The sequence below is a fragment of the Ceratotherium simum genome, chromosome 10 (assembly GCF_057802395.1).
Source record: "Ceratotherium simum simum isolate JZ-2026a chromosome 10, ASM5780239v1, whole genome shotgun sequence".
Lineage (NCBI taxonomy): Eukaryota > Metazoa > Chordata > Mammalia > Perissodactyla > Rhinocerotidae > Ceratotherium > Ceratotherium simum.
In genome coordinates this window covers 11839449-11851774 of record NC_141909.1, presented here as the reverse complement: position 1 = coordinate 11851774, position 12326 = coordinate 11839449, and the positions used below count along the sequence as shown (strand labels likewise).

The window sequence follows — 12326 nt, the reverse complement described above, 5'->3', positions numbered from 1 at the left end:
CCTTTTAGGTTTGTTAATAGTTGCTTTATGTACCTTGGTGCTCCTGTATTAGGTGCATATATATTTAAAAGTGATATGTCTTCTTGTTGGAGTGTCCCTTTTATCATTATATATTGCTCCTCTTTGTCTCTCATTACCTGTTTTATCTTCAAGTCAACTTTGTCTGATATAAGTATGGCAACATCTGCTTTCTTTTGTTTGTCATTAGCTTGGAGTATTGTCTTCCGTCCTTTCACTCTGAGCCTGTGTTTGTATTTAGAGCTGAGATGTGTTTCCTGGAAGCAGCATATTGTTGGGTCTTGTTTTTTAATCCATCCCACCACTCTGTGTCTTTTGTTTTTTTTGTTTTTTGTTTTTTATAATTTTATTTATTTTTCCCCCAAAGCCCCAGTATATAGTTGTATGTCATAGCTGCACATCATTCTAGTTGCTGTACACTCTGTGTCTTTTGATTGGAGAGTTTAGTCCATTTACATTTAGGGTAATTATTGATCTATGGGGACTTGTTGTTGTTATTTTATCACTCTTTTTCCAGTTCTTTTGCATTTCTTTTGTTTCTCATCCCATGCATTTCGGACTACCAATTCAGTTTGGTAGTTATGTATGGGGGTTCTCTTAGTTTTCTCTTTCTTTATCGTGTGATTCTGTTCTGATTATTTGGTTAGTGGTTACCATGAGGTTTGTATAAAAAATCTCGTGGATGTGATAGTCCATTTTTTGATGGCCTCTTATTCCCTTAGACTAAGTCGATTCAATCCCTTTCCTCTTCCCCTTCTAAGTTATTGTTGTCACATCTTATTCCTTCTTGTGTTGTGAGTTTGTGTTTAACATGATGAGGTTATGCTTGGTGCTTACTTTCCTTTGATCTTTGGTTTTATAATCAAGTGTTTGCTAAGCTATTTTGATAGAGGACTGCAATTTTTCTGGTTTGGTTGACCTATTTTCCTCCTTGTTCAAAACTTTGAATCCACTTTCTCTTTTTTTCTCAGGGATGAGGACCTTCTTGAGCACTTCTTGTAGTGGGGATCTTGTGGCAATGAACTCCCTTAGCTTTTGTTTATCTGGGATAGTTATTATTTCTCCATCATATCTGAAGAATATTTTTGCTGGATAGAGTATTCTTTGCTGAAAGTGTTTGTCCTTCAGAATTTTGAATATATCGTTCCACTCTCTCCTAGACTGTAAAGTTTCTGTCGAGAAATTGGCTGAGAGCCTGATAGGAAATCCTCTGTGTGTTATTTTTTTTTTTTTGTCTAGCTGCCCTTAAAATTTTTTCTTTGTTGTTGACTTTTGCCAGCTTTACTACTATCTGCCTTGGAGAGGGTCTTTTCGTGTTAGTATATTTAGGAGATCTATCTATTTCATTCACTGGTATTTCCAGCTCCTTCCCCAGGTTTGGGAATTTCTCAGATATTATTTCTTTGAACAAGTTCTCTGCTCCTTTTCACTCTCTTCTCCCTCTGGAATACCTATAATCCTTATGTTGGATTTCCTAATTTAGTTGGATGTTTCTCGGAGAGTTTCTTCATTTCTTTTTAGTCTTAGTTCTCTTTCCTCCTCCATCTGGAGCATTTCTGCATTGCTGTCCTCAATATTGCTAATTCTTTCCTCCATATTGTCAGCTCTGATGCTTAAGGCTTCCAGATTTGTCTTTATCTCCTCTATTGTGTTTTTCATCTCTAAGATGTCTGATTGTTTTTTTTAATAGTTTCAGTCTCTTTTGTGAAGAAACTCCTGATTTCATTGAATTGTCTGTCCGTGGTTCCTTGTATTTCATTAAGCTTTTTTATGATGACTATTTTGAATTCTCTGTCATTACAGTTATCCATTTCTGTGCTTTCCGGGTTGACTTCTGGGTGCTTATCGTTTTCCTTTTGGTCCAGAGATTTAATATATTTTTGCATGGTGCCTGTCGGTGTTGGCTTATTTTTCCTCATAGTGAAAATATATGGTCACAGTTTCCTCTTGCTGCCACTTGGTGGGGGTCAAGTGCTGTGTGTTCTGGCCCACCTCAATCCACGGGCACTCTCGTTGGCCCCTGGCTGATCTGAGGTGTAGCTGAGTGGAGGCTGCTGCGGGGGAAGTGTGGGAATAGCTGGAGCTGGAGCGTGGGAACCAGCTGAGACTGGAGCACAGCTGGGCCAAAGCAGCTGGGGCTCGGGTGTGGGTGGGTCGAAGCAGCTGCAGCTGGAGCGTGGGAACAGCTGAGACTGGAGCGCAGCTGGGCCAAAGCAGCTGGGGCTCAGGTGTGGGTGGGTTGAAGCAGCTGCAGCTGGAGCGTGGGAACAGCTGAGACTGGAGCGCAGCTAGGCCAAAGCAGCTGGGGCTCGGGTGTGGGTGGGTCGAAGCAGCTGCAGCTGGAGCGTGGGAACAGCTGAGACTGGAGCGCAGCTAGGCCAAAGCAGCTGGGGCTCGGGTGTGGGTGGGTCGAAGCAGCTGCAGCTGGAGTGTGGGAACAGCTGAGACTGGAGCGCAGCTAGGCCAAAGCAGCTGGGGCTCGGGTGTGGGTGGGTTGAAGCAGCTGCAGCTGGAGCGTGGGAACAGCTGAGACTGGAGCGCAGCTAGGCCAAAGCAGCTGGGGCTCGGGTGTGGGTGGGTTGAAGCAGCTGCAGCTGGAGCGTGGGAACAGCTGAGACTGGAGCGCAGCTAGGCCAAAGCAGCTGGGGCTTGGGTGCGTGTGGGTTGAAGCAGCTGCAGCTGAAGTGCTGCTGCGCCAAAGAAGCAGGAGCTCGAGCACCGCTGGGCCGAAGAAGCTGGAACTGGAGTGCGCTGGGCCAAAGAAGGAAGAGCTGGAGCGTTGATGGGCCAAAGAAGCTGGAACTGGAGTGTGCTGGGCCAAAGAAGCTGGAACTGGAGTGCGCTGGGCTGAAGAACGAGGACCTGGAGTGGCACTGGGCCAAAGAGGCTGGAACTGGAGTGTGGTGGGCCAAAGTTGCTGGCTCCAAGTCAGCTGGAGCCTGAGCGCAGGCCAAGCCGAAGCAGCTGGAGCCCGGGGGATGGGGGGCGGTACACGGTCCAGCCGAAGGAGCTGGGGCCGTGGCTTGGTCCAACTGGAGCAGCTGGAGCTGTGGCATGGTGGGGCCCGAGCTGCCGCTGCCTCTGGTGTGGGGGCACAGGCTTGCCCCACTCCTGGTCGGGCCCAGGCAACTGGGGGCTTCTGCCTGTGGTGGTGGGGCACGGTCACGCTGCCCCTGCTGGTGGGGCCTGGGCGCCTGGGGGCTGCTGCCTCTGGGGACAGGGCTGAGCTGAAGCGCTGCTGTGCTGAAGCACCAGTCGGGTGGGCCGGGTGGGGGAGGGGTGCTTACTTTTCCCTCCCCGATCTCAGAGGTTTCTCGCCTTGCTGTCATTCTCTGCTCTCCTGAGGGGCTAGCTTGTTGAAACTACCCTAGCAATAGTTCCGTTCCCTCCATGGGGGGATCCCCACGGGCTGTGAGGGATCTTGGAGAGCACAGTTTTCACGTGGCGAGCCACCCCTCCCTCTCCCCTGGGAGCTCTGTGGTCTCAGTCTCTGAGTAGCAGTCCTTGGGGAAGGAAGGGAGCTCCTCTTACCTCCTTCCACTTACTCTGGGGATCAGTCCTTGGGTGTATGGCTGCCTGGGTGCCTCAGACATCTCCTGTTTTGTGTGAATAGCTTCTGTTGGAATATGAACATCCTTTTTGTTGTGTCCTTAGATGGGGAGAGTTCAGTGGGGGAAGCTCACTCTGCCATGATGCTGACGTCACCTCCTGGAATCATTCTTGAGGTTTAGCTAGGTTTTATTCCTAACAATTAACTTTATAGTCATATGTTAACTATTCATTTTATAGTTTACCGTACCTGTTATAGCCATGATCTTTTTTTATTTGATTTTTTTCAGTATCCATATAAAATATTAAGATTATATTGTCCGTTCATTTGTAATGCATGGGGAAACAAAGTGACTTGCCCATGGAGGTTGCGTAGCTGTTTGGAGCTAAAATTAGTGCCGAGTCTTTTGGCTTCTAGAGCAGTTTTTTCCTATGTGAACTTAATATATGCATTCAGTAATATCATCGACTCTCTAATCCTGAAAATAGATTAATTCATTCCTGAAAATCAAACATTCTATACCAAAACATTAATGAAAAGCCTGTTTTAGGGTTGCCAGATTTAGCTGACAAGATAAATGTTAAATTGAAATTTCAGGTAAACAATTATTTTTTTAAAAAGTATGTCCCATGTGGTATTTGGGACATATTTTTGTTAATTTTTTTTCATTCTTTATCTGAAATTTACATTCAACTGGTGTCCTGTTACTTTGTCTAGCAACCCCAGCTTATTTCCCATTATTACAAATGGGAAAAATCATATTATGTAATAACTCCAGACCTTTTACCAGTTTCCTATAACAAAAATAAAGCACAATAAAAACATCCATATATAAGTAACAGATTACACATTGGATGTAAATAAAATAGCATTTCCTGATCAACAGACATTTAATATGTTAACAACAAACAGATGTTTGTAATAACACCCGTGGCTCTCCTAAGCACCGTTGACATCTAGAATGTATATCCCATTTATTGACACACAGTGTCCTTCACAAAATTTGTACAATTGATTCTGATATTTTACCCAGTATATTGGAAATGTAACATGAGAATTTTTTCCTCAAGTCGTTTTGATAAAAATGTTTTGAGTTTTGGGGTTGTAAATATAAAGTTTTCCTTTATTAGCATCAACCTAAAGAACATATTTGAGATGTACATATGTTCTATGAGGTTTGAATATGAAAAACCAAGGCATGTGGCATGATGAAAATGTTAGGCGGGTACATACTCTATGGGTATGGCTATATATTTTTTCAAATGGTATTGCTCTTTCAGGTTTTAGGGGATAAACATGGGAATGCTTTGTGGCTCAATGAAAGAGAGTGCTCAATTCAGCGAAGAAATCAGAAAGTGGTGGAGGAAGCACCAAGGTAAGAGTCTCCCCCAATGAATATTTTTAGTAGTCTGCTTTTATATATTTCTCTTTCACTTTATTGACTAAAATTGCTTTACTAATCATGGTAGAATCTATTAATGTACATTTTTATAATTAAGAATTTGCCAGTTGATCTTCCTCAGTACTTCAGTGCATGAAAGTGAGAGAATAGTTGAAAAAGAAGTTGGAGTTGAATTAGAGAAGAAAGTATAAGAAGTCATTTTTATGACTCCCACAGGCTTCTAGCTCATATAGAGCCTGCTGGTGTTTCTGGGTGTGTGCAATTTCTGGAATACATACCTTCTAGGCTCTCCTATTGGTGAAGGTTTCATAAAGTTAATCCTGAATTTCCTAAATTTATCCTACCATGAAAAGGCTTCTGGGGCATGGCTCTTAGAAATTCCTGGATTTATCAGAATTACTTTGGGCACTTCTCCAAGCCACCTTTCATGTATTTGGTGTGGCAGTTTCATGGAGCTTCATTTCTAATTTGATGCTAGGTTGATATTTTTATATATTCCAGTTTTGAAAAATCCCCAGTTGAGTGTACATTGTGCTTTTTAGTAACCAAGCATTAAGGAATATAGCCAATTGTAGCTTTAATCAGCATAGCCAGTGTGCCTTGATATAATGCATGTATAGTTTCTGAAGAGTAGGTATGAATATGAATGAATTTTTAATCACAGGGTAACGGTAAAAATCAAATCTTAAATTATATTAGTTTTTAAAAATATGGCATGGTGTAATGCTTTTAAAATGTGATCCCCAAATCCTTTGCCACTTCTCTTGTTGAGGAGTTGAGGGAGGGATCTGTGTTCCCTCCCCTTGAGTCTTTGCTCTGGGATTGCTTGACCAATAGACTATGTAGAAGTGATGCTGTGCCCAGGCGTTATGAAGCTGCCAGCTTCCACTTCCTGTCTCTTGGGACGCTTATGCTTAAAAATCAGCCACCATGCTGTGAAGAACAGCCCACTGCATCCTACATGGGGCATGGCATGCTACCTGGGGTGTGGACCTCTAACTTGGGGCCTGGGACTAGGATATAAGAAAGGAAGAAGAAAAGGCAAAAGGAATGCTCTACCTGTGTCTTTAGGAGGGGTCCTAGAACCTGCCAGTGTTGATTACTTGGCGGTGAGCTGAAGTTAGGCACTTTGCTAGGGAGGTTGGGAAATGTCTTTTTTCCCCAAGTAGGCATGTGTTCAGCTAAAATTCTAGTCATGTGGAAGAAGGGGACAATAGATGCTGGTAGAACAGTAATAGTCTCTGATACCTTTTTTTTTTTTGCAATTTCGTGTTTTCTTTTCTGTTATATCACTTCCAATATAATTAACTTTCTCTTTTTATTCAAATTCACTCAAGTCTTACCTGAGATAGAAATCTTTCACAGACTGGAAACCTTGAATCATGATTTTTATTTGTTTCCTCTCCCTCTAGAAATGTACCTTTTCTTTTCTTTTTTTCTTGTGAGGAAGATCAGCCCTGAGCTAACATCTGTTGCCAATCCTCCTCCTTTTTTTTTTCCCCTTTTTCTCCCCAAAGCCCCAGTAGATAGTTGTATGTCATAGTTGCACATCCTTCTTAGTTGCTGTATGTGGGATGCCTCCTCAGCATGGCTGGAGAAGCAGTGTGTCGGTGTGCGCCTGGGGTCTGAACCTGGGCCGCCAGTAGTGGAGCGTGCGCACTTAACCGCTAAGCCATGGAGCCGGCCCCCTTGAAATGTAACTTTTTCATGTGAACATCTCATCAATTAATTTAGAGGAAAATTTAAAGCAGTAGGAATCAAAATAAAAAAAACTAGAACTGATTGTTAATAGTGACTTGATATGTATTTGTGTCCCATGAAATATTAAAGTAAATGGAATATGTAGTTTTCAGTTCCTAGAGTGAGAATTTACCACTGTGCTTTGAGTGCAATGACTAGGTTGCTTATAGCTCAGTGTATCACCAGCAGAGTTTATGACAAGGGAAAGGACAAGACCAGACAGGACAAAATAGTTTTACTCAGCTGTACTTGAGATTCTCCAAATATTATGATGTTAATTGTTAGTTAGATTTCTTTCTTTTGGTTTCATTAACTTTGTTAGCCAGTTGTTATTGAAATGTCATCTATGCCTATATCCACTAGGTTAATGCAGCACTCTTATTTATAATAGGTAAATATGATTCACAATGCCCAAATCCAATGATTAATCCTAACATCATCAAAAGGGAGACAGTAGGAAGTGCACTTCCCACCTGTGAGGTATTCTTGCCCCCCCCCCCCCCCACCAATCCAGCCTGAATCTATTCAAGGCTCTAGATCTAACTAGCAGTTTATAAGAAATAGAAATATAGTATGGATGTTAAAAGACACTGTTGGGTTGCATGCAGCTGAACCCAGAATGTGAGAAATGAGACAGGAAAATGACCAGATCCTTGGCTAAAAAAAAGGAAAGAGGGCATTACAAGTTAAAAGAATTGTAAAGATGTTAAAACCAATCAAGTGCAGTGGCTGGACCTTATTTGGATCCTGATTCAAAGAAATTAGTTGTAAAGATATTTATGAGATAATCAGGAAAATTTGAATATTAACTGGATATTAAATGCTGTTAAGGAATTCTTGTCTATTTTCAAAGTGTGATTATGTTACAAAAGAGTACTTATAGAAACAGGTATGGAAGTTTTTATGGGTGAAATAACACCTGATTTAGGATTTGCTTTAAAATAAAAATAAAATGGGTTGGCTTGGTAGAAAAGTGGATATGCACATAGATAAAACAAGAGTGGCTATATATTAATAATTATTGCATATGGGAAACAGGTACACGCAAGTTCATTATACTACTATATAATAAATACTTCATAAAATGTTATCTAAATCTTAGTTATTTGAGAATAATTTTAATCCACAAATAGAAAAATAGTCAGTGTTTTGTTTCTCAGAGCCTGTCTTGCATAGAAGCAAGATCTGTGAAAATGCAGAAATGATTTGATAATATTCTTTTCAGGGTTCATTGAAAACATTTCAGCTTTACTTGCCTGCTGGAAGGTGATTTTGGTATTGTAAAAAAAATATTTTGAGGATTTATTAGATATACAGTCAATTCTTGTTATTTATGGTAGTTATGTTCTATAAAGTCGCTGTGAACACTGAATTCATGAATACGGAAGCATTGCTTCTAAGGGAAATACAGGGTTAGGTTCCTGTGAGTCTCTAGTCAGAACATTTTCATCAACCAATCAATACATCATCTTGTTTTATATGTGTTTCTGTTGAAAGACACCTTGCTTTATGTATATTACTGATTCATTAACATTAACTCATAGTCCTGGTCAGCAGTACTATAACTTATGCCTGAACAAAGCTCATTTATCACAGATATTTTCTCTGTAAAGCACATCACAGCCTTCTTGTGTTTAGGAACACCAGACTGCACTTCACCACAATGCTCAGGGGCCATTTTAAACAGTGAAATCACATAAACAAAACAAACTCTGCAAAAATGTGAAGAACGCGGCACTAAATAAACTGTGAAAAGGACACTTGTTTACAGTATGAGCTGTAGTTAAGCTGTAGTCTAGAAGGCAGAGTGTCACCTTGTTCGACCTCTGCTGGGAATACGCATGTTGGGAGTCTCAATTTTTTCTTTTCATTTTACTGAAGAAGATTGGCCCCGAGCTAACATCTATGGCCAATCTTCCTCTTTTTGCTTGAGGAAGATTCGCCCTGAGCTAACATCTGTGCCAATCTTCCTCTGTTTTGTATGTGGGTCGCCGCCACAGCATGGCTGCCCACCAGTGGTGTAGGTCCACACCTGGGAACTGAACCCTGGCGGCCGAAGCAGAGTGCACCAAACTTAAGCACTAGGCCATGGGTCTGGCCCCAAGGGAGTCTCAAATTTTTTGCTTCTCTGAGCTTGTTCATGAATGACCACGGAAGTGCTGCAAGTATTAATTTTTTCTTCCAATTTTAGCTTGAAGCAATTATGAATATGTATGTTAAATTTTACTAACTGAAAACTGCTTGTGCTGAAGTAGTTGTATATTTTATAAACCAATTGAAGTTGTAATAAAATGTGGAAGGTTTAAATGTTAGTTTTATAAAAATCTGTAGTTGATTAATTTAAATGTTATGCTTAATAACACAATAAGCATATGTAAAGCATATAATGTGAAATCTTAAATTGATACAGATGATCATATCTGAGTAAACTTCAAGAAAATTTTTATGTAAAGCACGTGAAAGATAACTTGATTTTTGTCAAAATGTAGATAACTCTTTCTGTATTTGTAGCATTTTTCTGGATTCTGAGACTCGAAGAGCCATGGGAGAACAAGCTGTAGCTCTTGCCAAAGCAGTGAGATATTCTTCTGCTGGGACCGTAGAATTCCTTGTGGACTCAAAGAAGAATTTTTATTTCTTAGAAATGAATACGAGACTTCAGGTAACAAAAACTCTGTTTTTCATTCCTCTCCAGGCCTCTGTACTTTACCGTGTCTCACCCACCCTATAAAAGTTAAAGATCAACTCCATAAAGTGTTAAACAGAGATTTAGTTTTTGTGCTTGTGCTGCGACATCGGTTAGGAATGATAGGTAAGTCTCAGGTTAGTTTAACATCAGTGTCTAGGTCTTCTGCTTTATTACTGCTAATACTTCGTATTGGAAATTCCACTTTGATTTTCTTCTTGAGCTTCTCTTGATGAACCCCATTAGTTAGGGTTCACGTGCTGTTGAGAGACACTACTCTAGGTATGATACACGGAAAGGGATTAAGTGCTTACAGATCTTTGGAAGGGATGGAGGAAGAATGGTACTGAGAGTGAACTTTCAGGAATGACTCTCAGAACTATAGCACCCAACTTGGCTTCTAGAGGAACTGCCACCTCTGCCGCAGTTATGAAGTTGAGAAATCAAGTGGCTGCCCCTGGAACTCTTGACTTCAGGGACATAACTACCTCAGTTCCAAATAAGGTCTCAGGAAGCCAGTGGTGCTGTTACCAACTGGTGGCTTTATTTCCTTCCTCTTTCCCATTTTTCTTTTATTTAAGTTGTAAACTAAAATACACATAGAAAAAGTATATAGAACACAAAGGTATAGTTGAAAAAATTATTAGCAAAAAATCCGTGTAAGCATCACCCGGATCTAGAAGTACCAAAATGCCAGCACTTCTTACCTCTGACCCCAACTTTTCCCCTTTTTCAGTTATTCCTCTTCCGTCTTCCTAGAGCTTATTCACTATTCTGACTGAATTCTAAACACCTCTTTGCATTTTTGTATAGTTCTTCCTATTAATTATCTACACCTAAGCAATATAATTAATTTTGCCTGTTTCTTTGTTCAACTTTAAATCAGTGGGATCATATAGTATATGATTTTTGTGCCTGGCTTCTTTTCTCAACATTATGCTTGTGAATTACACAATGGGACTGAGTTTCATTTACTGTGGCAAAATTTATGTATCTACATGCATTTTGAGACCAATATCATACATATTTGTAGAGTTTGTATAGGTATTAACCTCAGTAGTTATTGCTCAAAACATATGATACTTCCACTTGAAATCACTTTTCTAGCCTGTATTCTATTGTTGTGCATATCTTTAGAAGTGACAGAATTTTGCCTTTTGGAGATTAATTTGATTTTGATTAAAAATATGTCGTTATAACAAAGTATGTCTAGTTAGATAATTAGCTGGGAAATCATGTTTTTGATTAAAATGGAGACTTTATGATGTCATGATGAGAATAATAACTTGTAATATGATTCTGAAGGCAATTTGAAGTGACTACAAAACATTTGTATTTTATTCCAGACACAAAGATACTAGATTGTTTAGTTGGAGTACCTATCAGAATTTATGGAATTAATAATCAGTCTTTTTTTAGGGCACTTTGTTACTATGTTCTTGTGGTTGTGTTTTTGTTTGTTTGTTTGTTTGTTTGTTTTTCATTTGCTTCTGGCTCATCTATCTCAGCCCATAAGATTTTTCAAGTTTGTCCCATGGTTGTTTTTAGTATAAGACCTCCAAAAAGTTGATATTTATATCGAATAATTCTATGTAGTTGGTCAAAATCATTTAGGTACCTATGTTTACATTATGCATCTTGGATGGGCCGGGAAATTATGTTCTATACTCTCAAAAAATTATAAATGAATTTAAGGAAAAAAATTAAATTCATAAAGAATTTTATCATATTAGATCTGATAGTACCTAATTCTATGCTACTTAATATCACACTTTGATACATTTATGTCTCCCATTTAATGTTTAATTATATTTCTTTTCTCTCTTGCATTTACTTCCAGTGACAGTAATTCTGTCAGACAAATTAATTTTGATTTTTTAGAAGTATATGTGTGATGGGGCAATATCTGGTGGTGGAGGCTGTAACTGAATGGGAGTAGGAAAAAAGAATTTTGGATTTCATAGTATTCAGAAAACCATTCTTACATATTTCAAAGAATTCTTTCTGATGTTGTTTAAACAATTTAAATGTTCTTTTAATAGTAGATTTTGTCTTTCAAATTTCTTAACTAACCTTAAATTATAATACTTAAGGCACATTCACCAAATTCTTTATCTTTTAAGATATATGTTATCTCTAATTAGTGTTTCAGTTTGAGCTTGGAGGGCTACAATTTTCTTTGTTCCTTTTTTTCCTTGAAATTTCCTGATTGAACTGTCACTTTTTTGAGCTTCAGAATTTGTACGTTTTTTTCTAGTAACAGGAGAGTAGCATCTTCACTTTGCTAGATTTCCTTAAGAACGAAATTTGAAATAATAAATATAGTTTTTCCTTAAAGAGTTGTAACACTGAGAAAGCACCAGGTTTGGTGCGTTAATACTTGGTTAAGTTGACTGGTTTTGTTCTCAGTCTGGTCAGAATTTATGTATCCTCATATATGTTTGTTTTTAAAGTCACTAGTTTTCTGTTGCTTAAAGATAAAATTCAGATACTTGTACAAGTCCCTTTTTTCTGTGGCCTTAAGTCTCCCCTCAGGGCCCTCTTTCCTGCCAATGCCAATCTCTATGTATTAGTTAGGAGAGAATCCTTTCTTTTCTCTGCAAGATATCAGTTCAGTTTGACCTCTGTGTGCCGTTAGCACATTACTCCCTTTGCTTGGATGGTCTCTATTCACTCTTGTAATAGAAGCTCACGGTACATATCCACCCACACCCATCTCACTTGTTTCCTCCTCTCTGCATATGAAAGATGAATAGATAGATGGAGAAGTACTCTATCAAAATATATGATTTTGTTAAAATGCTATTTTAATGAACTAAATGGTATGTAATTTTGCTTGAATAATTTTGGTTTCTTATTTTATTGAATGATAATACTAAGAATTAGTATACTTGGTAAAAAAAATCCAAATAGTTCAAAAGAGTATATGT

General features: G+C 39.2%; 1 protein-coding gene across 4 annotated transcripts in view; it reads left to right on the top strand.

Moving 5' to 3' along the window:
* Nucleotides 1–12326, top strand: part of ITGBL1 (integrin subunit beta like 1) — a 1366350-nt gene that overhangs the window by 181487 nt on the left and 1172537 nt on the right. For 3 of the 4 annotated variants that reach the window (XM_004423143.3, XM_087435886.1, XM_087435885.1), the window contains 2 exons: nt 4849–4943; nt 9222–9372. The exons of the other annotated variant lie outside the window; for it this stretch is intronic. In XM_004423143.3, the coding sequence (XP_004423200.1) occupies nt 4849–4943; nt 9222–9372 (246 nt within the window). The remainder of the gene's footprint in view (nt 1–4848; nt 4944–9221; nt 9373–12326) is intronic. 4 annotated transcript variants of the gene reach the window in all.